This window comes from Triturus cristatus, chromosome 5_2, assembly GCF_964204655.1.
Source record: "Triturus cristatus chromosome 5_2, aTriCri1.1, whole genome shotgun sequence".
In the NCBI taxonomy this organism is placed as follows: Eukaryota; Metazoa; Chordata; class Amphibia; order Caudata; family Salamandridae; genus Triturus; species Triturus cristatus.
This window is the reverse complement of record NC_140588.1, coordinates 900,111,685-900,134,092: the sequence shown is the minus strand read 5'-3', so window position 1 is coordinate 900,134,092 and position 22,408 is coordinate 900,111,685. Positions and strand designations below refer to the sequence as shown.

The window sequence follows — 22,408 nt, the reverse complement described above, 5'->3', positions numbered from 1 at the left end:
AAAAAAAATCAATACATTAAAAATTTCTTTTACTTGTCATTTAGCTTATCTTAGCTGTTTAGTCAGCATGCGATTCAAGATGTGCGGCTAACAAATTCTGATATGGGTGCGGAAGTACACTGCCTGGTTAATAATTGGTATTCACCTTTATCCGTTTCTTTACCAAATGACAGATTTAAAATGAATACAGTAACAGTAGTTCCTCTCTTTATAGAAAAAAGCATAAACAAGCCAATGACGAATGCAACTTCAGAGCCTGTGTGGGTCTCTATGGCAAAGCTGAAACGGAAAGGTTTCCAGGAGCATCCTCTTGCCAAAGAACTGAGTGCAACAGAGACGCTTGGGACGGCAGCAGTCACTGGGAAGGTATGATATACAAGACTGCTTTTATCCCGTGGCTGGCATCTTCTAAGTTGCTTACCATCCCATGTTTTGTTTAATCTGTAAGTTATGTTGGAGCTTGGCAACATCATATAAGGCAACCACAAAGCATGTATGTACTGATATCTGTGCCGCCACATGAATGTGGACAGTACCTTCATCTGCCACTTTTAATGTTCTAAACCAAGTTGCAGCTGTTGCGCTCCAGAGCCAGGTATGATGTGGGAACAGTGAAGGCAATGTCAGGATTTTCCCTGTTACGGCTATTTATTTGAAGGTAGTCTGTGATTAGGGGGGTGTACTACCTGAGCATTGTTTGTATGCACTAGCACAACAGTTAAACGTTTAACATTTATCGTTGTGTCCTCATGTATGCCCAGGTCAATACCATTCTGGCTACAAAGGCTGGCAGCAGGAACCTCAAAGCAAGGATCCTTCCATAGGCCTTGCTCCTGTCCTTTTCGTCTGGGGCTGCCTCCTAATTACAAGAGCTAGTGCAATCCTCTAGCGTTCTAGGCTTAGTCAAAGGATTTTAGGGAATAACAACTTCTGGAGCCCTTTCAGACATCTGTGTTGGTGCAGCAGACGTTCATGAGAAGTTGGAACAAATAAAACTAAAGGCACAAGGTGTTCACTATTCATCTATCTAATAAGGGGCACTGGTGAGAAGCCAGGGTCAATCAAGATGTGGGTGGGTGCATGTTTAAAAATTATATCCCATGACAAAATAAAATTAGTCTCTTGTTCATGGAGGAATTCCCAGGCTTTTGCACATAAGGGGGAAGGCTATGAAGCAAATTGACCAGAAAATACAAGAAATATTGAGTCCTAGGGAGGCAATTTCACATTTTGTGAGTCGGATCTATGCAATTTCATGACAGTCCTAGGCAGAGCACAAATAAGGAGATTAATTAAGGTCACAGCATTTGAATGGGTCCAAGATATTCTGAGCACAGTAAACTAATCTCCAGGCAGATCTGCAAGCAGCATTGCCAGTCACCAGAACCAGACTTTTAGATCAAGCAGGGCTATGTGCTAAATGTATTTTGCAGCCAGAAAACCTACCAGAATAAAATTGTACTATGTTGCCGGGAATGCACACCAAGGGACTGTTTCAGCAAGTGAAAAGCCAGAATGACCTTACGCCTGTGAATGGGGAAACCTCATTTTGTGCTGAAGTCAGCAATTCTACTACTTCCAATGTAAACACAAATGGTATATGACCTCAGAAAAGAACCCCCAAGCATCTTATCCACCAAACAAACCCCTACATTCAAGCAGAGGGCATGAAAGAGGCAGTTAAAGTTTATTCCTGCATGCACTGCAGAGCTGTAAATACAGGGTTCAAAAGCTGTCATATGACTTAGTGGTTGAGCAGGCTCACTTGACATGGGAAAGAAGGAACTCTTGAACCATCTGCTTTCTCAGAGTGCATGCAGTGAGTAAACTCACATTCTCCTCCGCCAAACTATTGTTATTGCATAGTAAAAAATGTGTCTTTACAGGTTTCATATTCGTGTTATTTATATTTATGGCGCTATTATCCACTTCTACTTAATTTTACAGTACCTTAAGATGAAAATGTCTTGAGCCAATCAAGATTTCCATCCAGTTGCGATCAAGAACCTCACATGTTAATTCTGAATTCTTGTATAGAAAAAATAAAGTGGTTATGGATCCACCGCTACTAAAATTATCTTATTATGCTCTGGTAGATAGTTACAAGTGGCCCAGGTTGAGAACCGAAAAAAACATATCAACTGGTCACAGTTTGAAACATGCAACCTAGCAGCTAGTTGAGGGTAGTAGAGAAAACATCTAGATAGGATTTATGAGTTAGGAAAATCAAGCCAAATCTCATAATTGAAGGACTTCTCGGCTGCATGTAGTAAAGCATTCATGGTGGTTTTGTTTCTGTCCTACTGAGTGGGCCCAGTGGAATTTGTACTTCAGTACACAAGTATTCAGCACATGTATTTACTAGTTAATGCTGCATATGTCGTTGGAATCACTGCATTCCATGGAATTTCTGGTCACAAGTAAACTTGAAACCAGCATTTGCAATAGGTCTTGCATTTATGAGAGTTTGAGCTATTGGCATTGTAAATGACAATGCCTTTTATTTATGTGTTGTTTTTAAAACCGATAAATAAACGGCTTTGTCATTTACAATGCCAATAGCTTAAACTGTCGCAAATGCGAGACCTATTGCTGTTTGAAAAACTAGTGCTCGGAGGCTGTAATTGAAGCCTACCGAATAATAACGCATGTAACAAGGGGTATCTCCATGGGAGGTTACAAAATGAGACAAGGCATAGTAGGAGGAACTACCAAGCCTATTGACCAATGAACAGCCTCAGTTTACAGTGGACAATGACACAAACCAATGAAAGATTTTGGCGGAGAGTGGGCGGATCTTCAAGTCGAAACCTGAATACAGCATGCCTGCCCAGGTTGGACCTAAAGAACAAGACTTACCTTTGGTAACGCTTTTTCTGGTGGATACAGTATCTGCCTGTGGATTCCTCACCTTTTGAATAACCCCTGCGCCAGCATTCTGCGGAAATTCTTTTCCTAGCTTTCCCACGTCGACGAGGACGTCCTAATGGCATGGCTCCGCTCGCGACACCGTATGACGTAATCGGAGCCATAAGAAGACCTCGTCGGCATGCTGACGTCAGTTCCACCCATTTTTTCCGTGCCTTCGAGTCCAACGGATGGACTGACACATTTTCACACATACACACAGTATACAAAATATATATACAAATGCAATCACACATAGCATAACTATTAAAGCATGGAAAAAGCGCAACAGACCAAGTATTTTCCACTATTAAAGCATAAGCATGAAAAGAACATAATAAAGACATTCATGTCAAATAGTTAAAGCATTTTTTTGGTAGAAACAGGTGGACAACAGGGAGGCGGGTGGGATAGTGAGGAATGAACAGGCAGTTACTGTTTCCTCCAGAAAAAGTGTTACCGAAGGTAAGTAATTTGTTCTTCTGATGGATACATCTGCCTGTGGATTCCTCACCTTTCGAATAGAATCCCAAAGCCGTACCTCTCCTGGAGGAGGGTGTCCACCTGACTAGACCAAAAAATCTTGCAGAACAAAACGTGCAAAATGGCCGTCCCTCCTAACCTCCGAATCCAAGCTATAATACTTTGCAAAAGTATGGAGGCAGGCCCAAGTTGCTGCCTTACATATCAATAACAGGAACACCTCTAGCCAAAGCAGAAGAAGATGACTTGGCTCTGGTAGAATGAGCTCTGAAACCTTCAGGCGGTTCCTTCTTGGCCACGGCGTAGCAGATCTTGATGCACAAAATTATCCACCTGGAGAGAGTCCACTTGTGCACAGCTTTGCCTTTCATCCGCCCAGCATAGCCCACAAAGAGCTGATCGTCCAGCCTCAGATCCTTTGTTCTGTCCAAATAAAAACTGACCGCTCTTTTAGGATCCAAACGATGAACTCTCTCCTCCTCCTTGGAAGGGTGAGGGGGGAGGATAGAAGGTAGGTAAGGTAATGGACTGTCCCAAATGCAAAGAGGTAACCACCTTAGGAAGGAAAGCAGCCCTGGTCCTAAGAACCAACGTATCTGCATGAATGGTCAAGAATGGAGGTTTAGAACTAAGAGCCTGAAGCTCAATTACCCTCCTGGCCGAGTAATGGCAAGAACACCGTTTAAAAAGAGAGAAGCCTCAAAGGACAACTATGAAGAGGCTCAAATGGAGAACCCACTAAAAAGGTAAGAACAAGATTTAAATCCCACTGAGGCATAGTGAAAGGAATGGGAGGAAACTTATTTGTAAGGCCCTTAATGAACCTCCTAGCTACCGGAGATTTGAATACCGACGGCTGATCCGGCAAACACATAAAAGCAGACAAATAACCTTTAACTGTAGCCACAGCACAACCCTGATGGGCCAAGGAAAGGGAAACACTTAACACATCAGACAAGCGGGACTTCAAAGGATCAATGGACCTCTCTCCACACCATTTTACAAATTTGGACCACCTAGAAGAATACACAGATTTGGTGGAGTGCCTCCTGGATGATAAAATAACATCCACCACATCTGGAGGGAGAGAGAACGAACTCAGATTGCCCCATTCAATCTTCAGGCATGAAGGTGCAAGCTCTGGAGGTGGGGGTGTAGAACCTGCCCCTGCGATTGCGAGAGGAGGTCTGCCCTGACAGGTAGACGAAGCGGTGGGTGCGATGAGAGGAGAAGTAGATCTGTGTACCACACCCTTCTTGGCCAATCCGGAGCGATCAATATAATTGGGACCTGTCTTGGCGAATCTTCCTCAGAACCAGAGGAATCAAGGGTGTGGGAGGAAACGCGTAAAGGAGTTGCGAGCTCCAATCCAACTGAAATGCGTCCCCCAGCGCTCCATACATCAGATACTGGAGACTGCAGAACAACGGGCAGTGCGCGTTCTTGTGAGTGGCAAACCAGTCCAACCGAGGAGACCCCCACATCTTGAAGATGTGTAGGACCACCTCAGGATGAAGCCGCCACTCGTGATTGTCCGAGTAATGCCGACAGACTGTCAGCACGTACATTCAGCACACCATCTAGATGATTTGCAAACACACATCTGATGTCCCTGAGCCCAGGAACAGAGTCGCTGAGCCTCTCGACAGAGGCGATACGACCCTACACCTCCCTGTTTGTTGATGTACCACAATGCGGTAGTGTTGTCCATCAGGACCTGAACTGACTGACCGCGAAGGGAAAGAAGGAAAGCTTCTATTGCCAAACGTATTGCCTGCAATTCCAAAAGGTTGATGTGAAGCCACCTTTCCTCTGGAGACCAAAGTCCTTTGACCTCCAGGTCCCCCAGATGAGCACCCCACCCTAGAGTGAAGGCATCCGAGATCACTGTGGCCACCGGTGGAGAAGGCTGAAAGGGCTTTCCTTGAGACAGGTTGCCCTGCACACCCCACCAAGTCTGCTCCGCTGCAGCGTCACTGGAGATTCTGACTTTCTCCCCGAGATCTCTGTTGTGTTAATACCACTGCCTGCGGAGGCACACTGTAGTGCCCTCATGTGCCAGCGTGCATGGCTGACCAACAGTATGTAGGAAGCGAACAGACCGAGCAGGCACAAAGGAATTGTCTGCTGAATGTCGAGAATACTCTGCGGAGGCGGGAATGCCCGACACACAGTAGTGTCCAGTATTGCCCCTATAATCAGGCTGCGCTGAGAAGGCACCAGGTAAGATTTGGGTACATTTATTGAGAAACCCAAGTTGAACAACAGTTGCGTTGTTGCTTGCAAATGACGCAACACCAACTCCGGAGACTCTGCTTTCAACAGCCAGTCGTCCAGGTAGGGGAAAACAGGAACCCCTTACCTTCTGAGATGTGCTGCTACTACCGCCATCACCTTCGTAAAACTCGAGGTGTGGAAGTCACACCGAACGGAAGGACCACAAACTGGTAGTGTTGCGATCCCACCTTGAACCGGAGATACTTCCGATGCGACTTCAGAATAGGAAGATGAAAATACGCATCCTGCAGATCGATGGACATCATCCAGTCTTCCTGATGCTGCGCAAGAAGAACCTGAGGCAAGGTCAACATTTTGAACTTTTCCTGTCTGATGTAAAGATTCAAAATCCTGAGGTCCAGGATCGTCCTTAAACGACCGTTTCTTTTTGGGTATAAGGAAATACCGGAGGTAGCACCCCTGACCCCTCCTCTGCTCTTGGTCCACCTCTATCCCACCTTTTTGTAACAAGGCAAGAACCTCCTGCTGCAAAAGCAGCAAATGGTCCTCTGAACTCCAACCCTGGCAGAGGGTAAGGAGGAGGAAGCTCTAAAAAAGGAAGGGTGTGCCTATTCTCTGCAAGATACACAAAAAAAATCTACGGTCTGAAGTAATTGATTTCCAATCTTGTAGAAAGTGGGACACCCGACCTCCTACAGGACCAACATGCTCTAAGATGGGGAATCTAGAGCTGCTTTCCTGTGGCAGCAACAGTGGGGGGAGAAGAGGAGGAGGACTGCTGCCGAGCGGCTCCTCAAACGGCCTCTGTTCTTACCCCTGTACGATTTATACAAGGTGTTCTGCTGTTGTTGACTCTGCTGAGGTTGTGAGCGGCCACGAAAGGAAGCCGCCCTTCCAAACCCTCGATACCGCTTGTAGCCATATCCTTTAGACTGCGTTTGAAGACCCAGAGATCTTGCAGTTGCTCTGCTATCTTTAAAGCATTGTAAAGCACAGTCAGCCTTAGTGCCAAACAGTCTTGTACCATCAAAGGGCAAATCCAACAGGGTTGCCTGAACATCAGGAGAAAATCCAGATCTTAACCAAGCTTGTCTTCTTGTTGCCACAGAAGGTCCCATTACTCGTACCACTGAGGTAATTGCAGGTCAAGCAACTCAGCGGCTTTCCTTACAACAACATGGTAAGGAGCAACATCCTGTGAAACCCAGCCTTTGGAGATAAGAGTTCCCATTTAGGGGGAAGTATCCAACCCACTGGCCTCCTGTAAGCCTTCAAACATGTCAACAGAGTTGACAATTTCTCCCTCCTCCTGTTCCTGTCTATATTCCTCCTCTTCAAGCAGCCTCTGCGCATCCCTCCTAGAGTGCTGCTTCAGAATCTGCATTGGTGGTGCCATACGCGGCGCCGGTGACAACGGTATCTGCGTCGATGGAGGACCTTCAGGTTCAAGCCTCTGCGCCGATCGAATCCGAGGTGGCGCCGACTCAACAACAGAAGGAATACGAGGAACCGGAGTGGAAGACCTCGGTGCCGGAAAATGCCAAGCATGAGTCGTCGGCATGAATGGCACTAAGGGCACCTGGACATACTGATGAGGTACACCCAAATTAAAGGCCAAAGGTCCCATGGGGCTCGAAGGAAGCCCTGGCAAACATGCCAAACATTGCATTTAAAAAATGTGCAGGATCCGCTCCAGTTCCAGGAAAAAGAGAATAAGGATCCGTACCTTCCTGAACAGGTTCCACCTGAGGCTGAACTGAAAGTTGCGGAGCCGGTGGAGTCGGCGCCCGCACAGGCGAAGCCACATGAACAGGAGAAGACTCCCTGGGCGTTCGGAGACCTCCTGGGCATTGCAGTATCCTTAAGCGCCGAGGACCCCTCGATGTCGGCGACCTCGGTGCCGGTGAGTGAATCGGGGTCGCCTGTGGAGAAGGTGAAGGTGATGAAGACACAAAGTCTTTCCTCCAAAGTCGCTAGCCGGAGAAGGCGACCTCGATGCCTTGTCCCTCGACGAACGGCGCCGAGAACTATGCCTTCTCTTCGACTTCTTGTGTTTCTTTGATTTTGAGGTGTGCGAAGTCGATGACTTCGCACGTTTTCGACCCCTCTTCCCCTTCTTTGATTTAGCCATGTAGAGCTTCGCCTTACGTTCCTATAAAGCCTTAGGATTCATCTTTCTGCCGCTTCGACACCCTTCGACGTCGTGGTTGGAAGACAAACACGAAAGGGAATCATTGTGTGGTTCAGTCATCGACATGTGACTGCCACACTCCCTGCAGGGCCTGAATCAAGACTTCCTTGAAGTAGCCATATCTGAACAATTCGAAGAAACAAAGTAATCATCAGAAAATGGGGAGTCCCTAGAAAAAAACGTTAGGCGTCGACGGCTCGGAAAAAAGGGAACTAACAGCATGCCGACGAGGTCTTCTTATGGCTCCGATGACGTCATACGGTGTTGCAAGCGGAACCGTGCTATTATGACATCCTCGTCGACGTGGGAGAGCTAGGAAAAGAATTTCCACGGAATGCTGGCACAGGGGGTATTCAAAGGTGAGGAATCCACAGGCAGATGTATCCATCAGCAACTGTACCTTCTATCAGGGGCATTTTGTGACTTTACTGTTGTAGATACATGCTGCTTCCAGAGAAGAACCAGAGGAGAGATACAATTCTGGCACTCGACTAGTCTCTTGAAATTCTACAGGATTTGAAAGTATTCGTAGAACTTAGTGGATGTAGACAGCAACTGCAGAATAATTCATTAGCATGCTAGATAGCAGTTTAGGAATTAAAACACAGAAGGTAAAACCATCCGCACTTCCAGGAAGAAGGCCTACCTTGATGCCATAGCTGGGGATGTATACGCTTCAGAGAGAACATTTGCATTGTCAAGGCACAGCTTTGGTCCAGAGAGTAGAAGAACATTTAAACACTCACCGAGCGAACATGACGGTGGACAGGTGGATGAATATACAATAGCCATAACAGTTGTGGACAAAAGCTTTAACCCCACCAAGAGTGTTATCCTGGAGAGACATATTTTTAACAAAGAGAGGCAAGTGAGTGATATGTGCAAACACTCTGGGCTTTGGTGATCATATGCAATTACCAATATGAGGACCTCTAGGATGAGAGGATTATGGATCAGTTCATAGAGAAAAAGAGAAACAAAGTTACAAGTTAAGACGAAGACCCCAGTTTAGAGAATGCAATTGAGATGGTGCATGGCGTTGCGTTTCCTGCTCTATACATGAAGTTAATAACTGTGCACAGTATTAGGGGAGATGGGTTTCATACCCTTCACTCAGAGTTAAAAGCTAAGGAGATGACAAACCGGGCATGAAGAGAAAGCAACTAAGTAAATCTAATGCATACTATATAAGGTGGTAGCAGGATCCATTTGGGAAGTGTCAAAACATGTCCTTTCTTGTCTTTTAGATGTATCAAAAATGTGCAAAAAAATACCTTCACAACTTTGAGACAATTTATGAGAGATTTTCAAATTGAGATTTCTAAAATGGTTGGCCCAAGTGGTCCTAGCATTCGAGGCTTTCTGCTCACTGGGTTGAATTCTGTGATTTAAATGCTAACATCATGATTACCGCCATCACATTCCGAACATCAGCAAGGTATTAGAGTTGTTGAAAAAGGTCACAGTATTTGTAACTCTGAACAGAACTTCCATTAACAACAGATAGAAATGCACAAGGATTCTAACCACTTATTATAGTTTGTGGCACTGGAAGGTGCTTATTGTTTTGAGAAGACTCCCTTTGAACTGAATTCCATGCATTGCTCAGAGGTATGGCTGGTGTCCGGTGTCTTCTAGATTATGTGTATGAGTGGAAAAGAAACTGTGGCCCATGACAAGTTGCTTGTGAAAGTGTTGGAGGATTTCTGTGGTCACCATGTGTGAAAGGAAGTTGTGAACCCTGAGGAAGGCTTGGTAACAGCCATGAGAGATGCTCTTCCTCTCTCCAGCAAAGGCCACCCTATGTGAATGCTGTGAACGACTCGTTGATGAGTGTGAAAAGTGTGCTGATCCAGTCAGATCATTTGAAACAGGTAAGTATGATATCACTGTGACAGACCAGAAAGTCTGCAGTAGACAAAGAAATTATCAGACGTGATAGCATTTATCTGTCTCCAGATTCTGGAATTGAGCTGACATGTAAGGGTAATTCTTTGTTTATTATTTGGCTTCATTCATGATTAAATCAATGTCATTTTAGGTAATAAACTATGAAATTGAAGAAGGGTTCCGAAAAAGTGGTTTTATCAGCATTGTTGATCAAGAAAAGCCCTCCTCGCTTGTTGATGTTTCTCCCACAGCAGGTAAAACTTGTTTTTAATGTTTGGCAGCAATAGATCTTATTCCATTCGTTTCCCCAATAATTGGTGCTTCTGGGTTTTGGGACAGCATGGATGGTAAATTAGCAAGCATATGTTTTTTTAGCCCCTGTGTTGTTTATGAACTGTTTGCTATTTTGTAATTGTAGGTTCTACAGCATCATTAGATTTTAAGGCAAAACATGGGTAAAAATAGTTTGCATAAAACTTCTTAAACAATACAGCATGTAAGAGCAATAAGAGGCAGAGCACCGATGACATCTTAAAAAGTCCTTCCTCATGATCTAATCATCTTTCTCTTGATATAGATAAGTTGCTGTTCTTCATCCCTGGTTTGGGTAGTGCATCTCCTTTGTTTTGGGTACTCTGGTACTGCATTTCGGCTTTCATTCCCTCCTTACTACGTTGATCTCTCTAAGGGTAGTGATTCTTAACCTGGGGTCCATGGACCTTTAGAGGATGGTGATGCCTATTCAGGGGTCCACCATTATTTGGAAAATTAAAAAATATTAGCATGGTAATAAAATATGTATACATGCAAAATTGAAAATGTTAGCACACACTAATTGTGAAGGAAATTGAAATTGGAGCTAAACATTGTGTTTGTATTCTTATCTTGATTTGTGGTATTAACACAAGTACAGCAAACAGAATTTAGTATGGATGATTGGTGGCACTATTTGCAGTACTGGTATATGCAGATAAAAAGAGAGCATGCAATAGAGGGAAGAAAACAAAGTTGATTACTAGAGTCTAGTATTTCACTAAGGGCAAGATGGACTATCATTTTTTGCAGAGTTAGTAACGGCAAAATCCCTTTCTCATATGTAGTGACAACATTTTTTGAGTCAGAATTTTTTCTCCGAATTGCAAAATGGGGATCCGACCGCTAACGAATCACTATTTGAAAGGTGCGTGTTTTGAGATTTAATTGCAAATTGGTAATGTATTTATCAGTGGTTTGCAACTCCAGTTCTGGTCGCAAACCATAGATCAGTTACAGGCTCACAAGTTGGTGTGGTAACTGATTCGCCAAGGGGAAGGGGCCCTGTCGGGGCAATAGTAGCCCCTGTTTCTTTAAAGAGCTCAGGCTGCTTTAAAAACAAATCCGTTTGGCACGCAATCACAGGGATGGTGGTCAGGGATTGTGGACAGCTGTCCTTTGCGTGATACCATCCCTGTGGTTATAGACAATTGCTGGTGGTCGCACATTGAAACCTGTCTAATGAGTATTAATTCTGTGGCCCCCTGCTATTCCTTATTTTGAGAACCAGCCTTTTAGCCCATAGTTGGTACACAAGTTCTGACTTCTTTTTGCGAGTAGGTTGGTACATCTGAACCCACATTTTGAAAAGCTCCAATCTTCCAATCAAAATAAAAATTTCTCTTTTTGTGTTTGTTTTGCTTGTGAAGTTAATAAACTTTTCATAATTTGTACTTTTGTTTGAAATGTAATGGTTTCTGTGTTTTGTGTATTGTTTTAAGATTCAGATAGTGTCACAGGGTGAACCCAGCATGCTCTTACTGCATTTGTGGATGCATTTGACAGGAACCTGGGAGACGCAGCCTTGTTGCACTTCTCAGCCCCTCCGTTACTCAGAGGCCTCAACTTGTTCCTTGACCTCTCATCACTTTACATGTCGGAATGATACTAATTGCTTACCTTTATCTAACTCCTAAATGGGTGTTTTTTATTTTATTTGATTGGGGAGGGGTAATGGCAGCCTGCTTGTCTATTTGGTGTTGGATCCCTTATGTTTTCTTTTTTGTTTTGTTTCTGGACTCCTACTCCAGTCCTGGAGATTTGAATTTTATTCTTCAAAGAAGCAGTTATGGCAGAACTCTTACTTAAAAATTGAGATTTACAAAGCTTTCACTCCATGAGAAGGGAGGGCGCCAAGTGAGCCAAAATAGACATGGCTCAGCCGTCTCATCACAGCAAACTTTTCCACTCTTTTTTCAGGACAGTTGAGGCTACAGCAGAACCACTCAACCATTATATAAACAGTTTCCAAGCTTGCCACCATAAATATTTTCAATCTCTAGGAACTATCATGTGTCCAAGTGTGAACATTTTTAGCGGGATCAATAATCAGCTTTTGTCAAACCTCTGTCTCCTACAGGACAGGTAAAGAGTATGCCTAGGGTTTCTTTTTTTCATTGTGTTTTTTGCATTTCGTATAGGATAACATTAGTAATCCTCTTACAATTATTTCATATTGCATTGTTTTTTTCTTTATTTTCTTATTGCATTTAACTTAGGATAACAACCATTTATTTCCCTTGATTTCAGTGTCTTTTTTTCTTTATATCTTGTGATCCTGTGATCATTTTGTCAACTATATGGTTTGGTTACTTTTCACATTACACACACACACACACACCAAGAGTCGACTGGGGATTCGTCTGGGGATTCTCGGATTGCGAAGCCATTATGGGCACCAGTAGATGTTACCTTATTTCTCCTGCTAATCAGTTTTGGTTAGAAGAACACATGCAGCTAACGTAGTTCCAATGACCTGTGGAGTCCCTCAGAGGTCCACCCTCTTCACAATTAAATTCAGTGTGTAAAGCAGACCGTGTGTAAAGCAGACCTGAATCGTCCATCAGTCAAACATGATCGACAAATGCTGATGTGAAGTCATACCCTACCAAGACAGAATTCATCCTCACAAACAATGCAAACAAAAAGTCCAATCCCAGACTGGCTCAACAAATATAACTGCAAAGATTCTTCCCTCAAATCAGCTTTGGACTTTTTCTTTAAAACACAAATTGTAAAGAGAAACAGACTGCTTTGTATTATGCCTGAGCAAGGTCAAACCCTATCCGCCAAAGCAGATTTTAGAATAACTATGTAAACCTTGGTTTGTTATGTAGACAGAGGCAGCAACCTAAACTGAGAAGTAGAAGGTTCATCTCAAGTACTACCGAAGAGGATGCTTCGTCAAAGAACTGAAGACACTCCTTGACTTATCACCTAGCCTTAATGACCTATACTGGCTGCTCCTTCAAGCCTACAGCACCTTCAAGTTTTTTTTATTTTAACATTTTATTAACACTTTCATGTTAAAGCATTACAGAAATGCAATTAAAAAAAACGAGCAGTAAAGAAACTACAGTGGTATTTACACGAGAAGCAAATAAAGACATTTGTAGATTTTATACATAATAATGTGAAGGCATTGCAGATCAAACCAACAAAATTCATTGGATAGATCAAATCAGCAAAATGAATTGGATATTATAGCTGCCATGGATAGCTCCCATGATTTGGTGGTGATATACTTCATGTGTGAGGAGATAGTAGAGAGGAAAGTGTAGGTTAGAAAGAGTAATAGTAAAAGAGGGAAGGACAAAGGAGGTAGGAAGGGTGGCGGGGATATCCCAAGAACCTAATTGTGGATGGAGAGCGTTTAAGTGGGGTTCAGTTTAAGACCCATATCGGGGGTGTGATGGTCTGTAAGTAAGCGTCCAAAGGTAGCCAAAGCAGTCATGATCCGTAGTGGTTGAAGTTTTGGTTGAGAATAATGTACGAGCTTCTGAAAAAGCATACCCACAATCACCAAGTGTGGGAAGAGATAGCTTTGAAGTCTTTCCAATCCCATGACTCCTAATGTGAGTAATAAGTCAAATAGTAGGAGTTCTGCTTTACAGAGGGGGGATTGAGAAGAATCCAGGGGCCTAAGCATGTGAGGACTGGGTCCAGAGTTACTTTACAGTGGAAAATGTCATTTGTTTTTGCTGATATCTTCCCAGTATGAATGCAGCATAGATCCTGATATTGAGTTGTTTGTAAAGCGCGTGAATGCCAATGGCGTCTTGGTGCTAATATCTACTACATTGAGATAGGGTCCAAGTTGAGCTAATTACAATTACTGTTAAGAAGGACCAACAAATGGACACAGCAAATAACAGTGGATCAAATTTAAATAGGGGTCAATAGTTGCTTATGCTGGGCATGAGTATAACCATCTTTTAAGATGGTTACTAAAACGGAATAAATTAGACTGGCCTCTGAGGTGCACAGGTAGGTTATTCCAAAGTTGTGCTGTGGTGTAGATAAAGCTCTTACCTCCCCATTTCTTTCTTCTGATTTTGCTGACATTACCTGTATTCGAGTTATTCGAGTGCAAGGTTCTTCTAGGACTATACCAAGCTAGGTTATTTTTCGGATATGCTGAGCCGTTACCCTAAAGAATCTTATCTGCCAGATATAAGGCATTTAACATGACTCTTTTCTTTACAGAGAACCAATGAAGCTCTCTTAGTTTGTCAGAGTCTGGCTTGAACTTGGGGAATTTTGTTTAGAAGTCAAGCCGCTGCATTCTGTAGACATTGGAGTTCTTCCGGTTATGCCTGTGAGTGCCCAAATAAAGGACATTACAATAGCCGAGCAGTGACAGCACCATGGCCATAACCACTGTTTTTTTAAGTTCATATTGAACGAAAGGGAGCATTTTTCTTATCATGTGTAGGAGGAAACAGCAGGATGATGCAAGTTTGTTAATATGTGCATTCAAGGACAAGTAAGGACAAAAAACTTCTCAGATTCCTGACAAAGTGGGAAGAGAACCTAGCATCTGAGGCCACCAGCTTGATCCCAAAAGGCAGGGTCATTACCGAAGAGGAAAACATCAGTTTTGTCTGAGTTCAATATAAGGCTGATGTTGCTCATTCAGTCCCCGATAGCGCCCATGAAGATGTTGAAGCGATGGGCAGTCTCATCGACATCATTTGAGAAGGGTGCAACAATTTTTGGGTCACCTGCGTATGCCACAGGGGTGAAACCAAAGGAGTGGACGTATCGATCTTGTCAGGTGCGCCACATAAGTAATAAAAAGTGTAGGGTTCAGCGATTAACCCTGAGGGACCTCACATGGCAGTGAGAAGTGCTTGGATGTAAAGTTCCCTAGGGCAACCGATTGTTCTCTGTCAGAGACAAAAGAGCGAAACAGCTCAACCGCTGAACCTCCAATGTCTACCAAGCGTTTCAGCATGGGCGCGTAGCTTATGGTGTCGAATGCTGCCAATAGATCCAACAGGATCATCGCCTCCTTCCCCTGTTATCCAAAATGCTTCTAAGCCCCTCAGTAGCTACAACTAGAGCAGATTCAGTGCTGCGATTTGGCCTGAACCTAAATTGTGCCGAATCCAAGATCTCATTCTCGCCCAAAATTTTGAAAGTGCAATATTCATGTGCTTTACAAGACTTTTTGCCCAAAAAGGTAAGTGAGATATAGGATGAGAATTAATTGCCTCTTTTGAAAAAGACCGAAATCAATGATGATATTAAATAACATAGTAAGTGGGGGGGAACCACCCCTGCTACATCATGGACAATTTTCGGAGAGCAGAGGGTCAGATGGAGCCCCTAATTTCATTAGGCAGATAAGTGAAACTACTCTTTCCTCCGTGAGAGGGAGAAACCTGCAGAAGGTGTTTTCAGTGGGGGCTATACTTGTTAACCCGAGGTCCAACCTTACGATTTAGTTTGCCTAAATATCCTCCACCTTGTTTGTAAAGAATTCTGCTAATTGATCAGAGAAGAGTTGACAGGGAGCCATAGTACAACTCGTGGAAAGCCTGGAAAAAATCTGAACGGTTTTTAAAAGTTCCCCGGTGGAGTTATTTGCAGAGTGGATTTGCTCAAAGAAATATTTGTCTTTTCGGTAACAATCGTTTTTTAATAATCTTGAATGTATTTATTGTATCTGACCTTCTCTTCCCTCAGATAACCTATCCTCCATAATTTCTCCTGCCTTCTACATTTTTGTTTTAATTTCATAAGCTGAGGAGAGAGCCTAGGGGCTGAGAGACTTCTATGTTTTTTTTTTTTTTAAAATAACAAATTTTTATTTGTCAAACAACCAATATATTGCAGAGCACTGTAACCCAGCAACTCATGCATACAGAATGAACAGTGAATTGACTTTGACAATTTCAACTAAAGTAGAGGACAAGTGAAGAGTAATACAGTTGAAATATTTAGCAAACAAAAAATCAAAGAGACAAACCCCTAAACCCACCCCCGTCGCACTCGCGCCTACCCCAAAACAGCACCATATATGAATAATCTCGTTCATCCAGACACACTCTACCTGTAACTAAAAAGCGATGTTGCATGTCAATTACGGGGGGAGGGATAGCCAAGTCCGTGGGCCCGGTCACTGAAACTCCAGGTCGCGATATTCTGCCAATCGTCTCCATATTTTATAATGTTTAAGCGGGCATCCCCTGACCGCAAAGATGGGGATTTCCAGTCCCATGCAGAAGTCCATGCTATTTTTCCACACAGACACCGAGGGCGCTCTCGGAGCCTTCCAAGCTTTAGCAATATTCTTCTATGGTTTTTAATGATTTTAACAGGACCGAACTTGGCGTTTGCGACTCTTAATTACTCAGAGTATGTCCCTACTGTTAGGTTTGAATCTTTCAGGATTTATTGAGGGGCAAGATCTGTTTAAAATATCAACCAAGTTTGCTCTATTCATTTTATTCCAGGCTTGAACTTTCTTACTTTGCACACAGTTTTAATTATAGGGCAAGAAAATAGCATGTGTTTGAGGTGACCGACCTCGGTTAAGCAGGTCCAGCATTTGTCTGAGTTTAATAGACCCAGTCTAAAGTGTTTGTCTGGAGTCCAGAAGGATACTTGTAACAGCCAGTATTTACTCTGCGAGACGATGGGGGAGATTTTGAGCTAAGTCACGTTTCCATACGTGGGACCAATTTTTCTCAATTAGATTGTGTAACCTTCTTTAAGGCAGGAGGCGGACCACTTGTTTTGAGACTTTTGTATGGAATTGGGAGTGTGTTCCTGAAGGATTTTTTTTTTTTAGTTTAGCGGCTTAGTGGTCTTGAGATGCAACTAAAGTTAGTTTCTTTAGAATACTTGGATTTTGTGGGTTCTGGAAGCGAAAATTGCAACTTTGAGGTTGAGGAAATTGTAGAATTCCTTATCGGGGATGTTGAAGGTTGTTTGTAAGAGTGAGAAGGGGATCGGATTGGCTCTATCGATGACCTCCTTAATGTATAAAATGTTATGTGATGACCAGGAGTGCAAGTGGAGAGTTTTACCATTAATTTTTATTAGTAGCTGTAGCGAGGCGTAGGAAGAATGTTTGAGTTTGAAAATATATTTGCTGTCCACATGTATAACTGCCAGTATTGTGTCTTTGATTATATTTAAGGAGTGCAGTGGCTTAAAGCATTTCATTGAGATAGTAGACCTCTCTCAATGTCTTCCCAGATAGATGAGGTGGGGGAAGTAAAGGGTTCGGGTGAATCCAATGTATAGATTGTTTGAATATGAATGCCATTTGAAGTTTGTCAAACTTGGGGAGACAGACCACACTTTTCTGTTTGTCCAGTAATAAGAATTTGGTTGAGATTCTGGGCCTTTTACTGCACCAAATAAATTAGATGATAGTCACGTTGAGGAGTTTTAAAAATGTAGCTGCAAACTGTTGAGGGAAGATGCATATAATGAGGTTTATCTGCGATGCTTTTAGCATTTTAGTGCAATCCAATCTGCCCCACGAGGTCATGTGTTTGGGTGACCATGTCTCGATGAGGTTCTGTATTTTTTTAAGAATGGTGTTTTCCATATGGTTCAGAGAGGCAGACAGTGATTTACAGAGTTGTAGCCCCAAGGTGATGGTTGATGGATGTAGGGGATTTTTTTGCCATTTGAGGTTACTATTGCTGTGAATTACAGAGATGCAGAGAGGGTTTAGAGGGAAGACCTTGTTTGTTCAATCTGTAGCCGGAAGCTTTGGCATATAATCAGGTTTAAGATTTCAGGTATGGCTGCGTCTGCATCTTTGGATAAGATGAGGACATCGTTGGCATATGCTGCCACCTTGTAGGTTTTGAAGTCACATGGGATGCCTTTTATGATGGTGTTGTCATAATTCAGTTAGGAGGGGCTCAATGGTTAGGAGAAAGAGTAACTAGGAGAGGGGTCATCCTTGCCTCATGCCTTGGGATAGTTTGAGCCTTTCAGAAAGGGAACCGTTTATCCTGACTCTGACCGATGGGTTGTCATATAGTATGAATACCATCCATTCAAAGGACGGTCCTAGATGACTTTTCAGACTACCAATCATAGGAAAGGCCAATAAACTTTGTTAAAAGCCTTTTCGGCATCCAAGGCCATAGCCATTGCTGGGTAGTGGAGCAAAGGGGCTTTTTCTAGAACATATGCAAAGAGTCTGATATTGTCAAAGGCAAGTCTTCACTTTATGTAGCCGGTTTGGGAGGGATGTATTGGTGAGGGGAGTAATTTTTCCAATCTTGTAGCTAGGATTTTTGCATAGATTTTGCAATCTACATTAAATAGGAATGTTAGCATAATGTTTTTGGTATCTAATGGTTCTTTGTTGTATTTTGGATAGCTGTTAATATAGCCTCTGAAACGTTCTGACCTGTTTTTCCGTTAGAGGAATAAAAATCAAAGAGGGATTTTAGGTACAGTTTAAGTTGTGGCTTGAAGGTTTTGTTAAAACTACTTATGAAGCCGTCAGGCCCCAGTGCTTTTGCGTGTTTTGATCCCCTTATCTATGTCTTGTATTTCAAACGGTTTGCTTAGGGCAGTCTGGTCCACCTTTTTAATTTAGGGGAGTTTACTGTTTTGGAGGTTTTTTTCGCAATCTGTGATATCTGGTTGTCAATCAGGATTGTATTCTTCTTTGTAGTATTGTGCAAAGCAGATGGCTATGTTTTTAGTCTCTGTTTCTGTTTTGCTTGATTTGCTCTGGATTGCAATTATTGAGGAGTTCTGGCTTTTGATCTTTAGGTAGTTGGCTAGGAATTTCCCAGCTTAGTTGAATTCACATTACTTTTTTGCTTTGTTGGTGTACAGCCATATGTGAGCTCTCTCACTTTTTAGTTTATTCTATTGGTATTTTAGGGTTTGCAGTTTGAACATTTTGGTGGAGTGTTTGCAGACTAGAAGGCGCTCAAGCTTTTTCACTTTAGATTCAAATTATTCCAATTTTTTTGTTGGCGGTCTTGTTTTTGTTGATCATGATACTGATCTTTCTCCCCAGATTGTTGCTTTCATGGCTTCCCAGAGTATCTCTAGAGAGATCTCCAGAGGTGTTTTCTTTGAAGTAATCAAAGTTTACAGAGCATGTTTCTTCACTACTGGTTGGATCATTTAGTAGTGTCGCCTTGAGACACAATAGTATATCTTGGCTTTGGACGTTGGCTGTTGTAATGTCTAATAAAATACAGGCATGATCCGAGATAAAGATGGGTTCAATCTTGGGATTGGAGCAAGAAGGTGTACGTTTCCAGTTAGTTAGGATGTAATCGATCCTTGAGTGGGAGCTATATGGGTGGGAGTAGAAGGTGAAGTCGCTACCTGTGAGGTTGAATAGCCTCCATTTATCTGTTAGGTTATGTGCTGTGTAAACCTTTTTCATTTGTTTGTGCAATTTCCTGGTCTAAGTTTGCAGAGGGATCGTCTATCTAACAATAGGTCCATAGGAAGGTTAAAGTCGCCTCCTATTAGTATATTATAGCCATTTAGAATTTCTTTTAATCTTTTATTTAGATTGACCCAGAATAGGGGCAGTCAGAGTTGGGCATATACATGTTCAGAATTAATGATTTCCTATTTGTGTTTAGATATTCGTGAGATGACCCATCTGCCTCCTTTTACGTGTATATATATATATATTTTATTTAAAATATATTGAAGTCTTTGTAAATTATTTTACCACCCGCCAAGCTGATAATACTTGATAGTACAAAATCATTGACATTTTTCGGAGAGCAGAGGGTCAGATGGAGCCCCTAATTTCATTAGGCAGGTAAGTGAAACTACTCTTTCCTCCGTGAGAGGGAGAAACCTGCAGAAGTGCAGAAGGTGTTTTCAGCGGGGGCTATACTTGTTAACCCGAGGTCCAACCTTATGATTTAGTTTGCCTGAATATCCTCCACTTTGTTTGTAAAGAATTCTGCTACTTGATCACAGAAGAGTTGATAGGGAGCCATAGTCTACATAGTATAGGCAGCTACAAATAATTAAATATTTCATATGTGATTCACATAAAATTGTAAACAGTTGATAGTTCATCACAAAATAGTGCAAATATTATGAAATAAAGTGGTGTATAGCATCCTGCTCTTTGAAGTAATTAATAGGCTCTCTGGTCCAACATTGTTCCCCAGTTTTCCCCCTCTGACATTGAGGAAATCCAATCCATCATAGGTGCTGTTAGACCCAGGATCCCTGGTTGGCTGAGGTAGGTACCTTAGGCCAAATAGGGACCTGCGTTTCCACATCAGGGAAAGGAAGGTCACCTTCTGAGATAGCCCCTGCTCACCCCCTTGGTAGCTTGGCACGAGCAGCCAGGCTTATCTTCAAGGCAAATGTGTAAAGTATTTGCAACCACGCTCACGGCAACCACAAATAGACTCCACCCGAGTTTTATAAAAACAAGTGTAAATTTTATATAAAAAGATATACGATAAGACCACACGATATAAATCCAACATATGAGCATGTGTACTATTTTTCTATTTTTCCTGGCTGGTTGTTAGACCAAAGCAAAACCAAAGGGGATGATGAACGGAGTGTTGAACATTGCAAACACTCACCCCCAGTCAACTGATCTGGGTTTAATCCATCATCATTCTTTAGCTCACTCCGCCAGCCATTGTCATTTCTGGCGATATTAATGAGCGTTTCTTAACATTCCACTGTAATCCTCATACCATGTAATGCAGCTCATAATGCTAGAATCAGGCACTTTTACAATGTAACAATAGTGCAATGCGTAACGCAATAATCAGGCACTTAGCAATGTAAGAATAATGCAATGCGTAATGTAGCAATCAGGTACTTTGCAATGTAAGAATAATGCAATGCGTAATGCAACCACCAGGTACGTCGTTATGCAGAAATAAGGCAATGCGTAATACGACAATCTGGTAGTTCGTTATGCAGGAATAATGCCATGCATCATACTTTAATCAGGTACTCAGTTATGCACAAATAATGCAATGTGTAATACGACAATCCGGTACTTTGTTATGCAGCAATAAGATAATGTGTAATGCACTCCGGCGCCGATCACGGTACCTTAGGTGGTCTCTCCGCCACGCCTCCTGACTCGCAGTCAGCCTTTGTCAACAGTTGCCCCCAACACGGGTATGGTGTAACAAAAAAGTGCAGCTCTGCACTCCGGCCCCGGTACTGCCACTCCCTTGGCAATACGGGCCGCGACACGAGCCGAAGCAGAGGCTCACACTGCCGGAATGAGAGAGAGGCCGAGAGCGTCTCCCTCCGAGCCCGCACCCCGCCCCAGGAGTCGACACACATTACCTGGGGGGTGGGGGGGGCACGAACCCACTCTCCTCTCCTCGTCCAGCGACTTGGGTCTCCGATGCAATCTTTGTGAATTGGCAACGGTGGGCTCGGGACGGCGGCTCAGCTCCTCCGGGGCTGCCGCTCCGGGCCGCTACTACTACGAAGATCTCAGGCTGCCTCAGGGCACACACACAGCGTCGCTGAGACTCCCTTGAGCTTCCGGTGCATGATCACAGGACACGGGTTTCAGGCTGCTCGAAGATCACGCGCACAGCGTCGCTGAGACTCACTTTAACTCCCGGTGCATGTTAACAAGGCAATCCTCAGGAAGGTCTCACGCTGCACAAAGCACAGGCAAACAGCGTCGATGAGACTCACTTGTATTCCGGGTGTGCGCGATAACAAGGCAATCTTCACGAAGGTCTCACGCTGCATAAAGCACACACACACAGCGTCGATGAGACTCACTTGGATTCCGGTGCACACGATAACTGGACAATCCTCACAAAGAGTACAGGCTGCAAAAAGCACACGCACACAGCGTCGCTGATCCTTGCTTGGACTCCAGGTGCCCATGATCACAGGGCACACCTTACGAGGGTCTCAGGCTGCAGCAAGCACACGGCATCGCTGAGACTCTCCTGGAAACTTTTGTGTTCCTGAGTTTCTGCAACAGGGAGCCAGCTCACCTCAGGACCTTGGGGATAAGTTACTTCAGGACACAGCACAGCAAAGTCCTTTCAAGCAGGGGGACACAGCACACAGCAAAGTCCCTTTAGCCTTTCCTTGGTTAAAACCGCAAACTGCATGCCAGCTCCAGAACACACAGCAAGGGTCAGTCCTTCTCTTCAGTTGTTTCTTCCTTGGCAAAGGTTCCTCTTGACCACTAAATAGCTCCAGTCTTGTTCAATCTTGATCAAGCCATTCTCTAAAGTTCAGGGGCTTCAGCTCTCATAGTTATACCCCTCAATGGCTTTGAAGTCTTTGTGTTCAGGGGGGCACTGACCCCTGTTCAACCCAGTTCTGGGTACCTCCCTGCCAGTGACAACTTCTTCCTTTGATTAGTGGGGGTCTGGATTCTCAATCACTCAGCAGGAGATGGGACAA

General features: G+C 43.4%; 1 protein-coding gene across 8 annotated transcripts in view; it reads left to right on the top strand.

Annotated features, from left to right (window-relative positions):
* Window positions 1-22,408, top strand: part of KIAA1210 (KIAA1210 ortholog) — a 545,154-nt gene that overhangs the window by 517,483 nt on the left and 5,263 nt on the right. For all 8 annotated transcript variants that reach the window (XM_085608043.1, XM_085608048.1, XM_085608050.1 and 5 more), the window contains 2 exons: window positions 215-366; window positions 9,861-9,963. In XM_085608043.1, coding sequence (XP_085464169.1) covers window positions 215-366; window positions 9,861-9,963 — 255 coding nt within the window. The remainder of the gene's footprint in view (window positions 1-214; window positions 367-9,860; window positions 9,964-22,408) is intronic.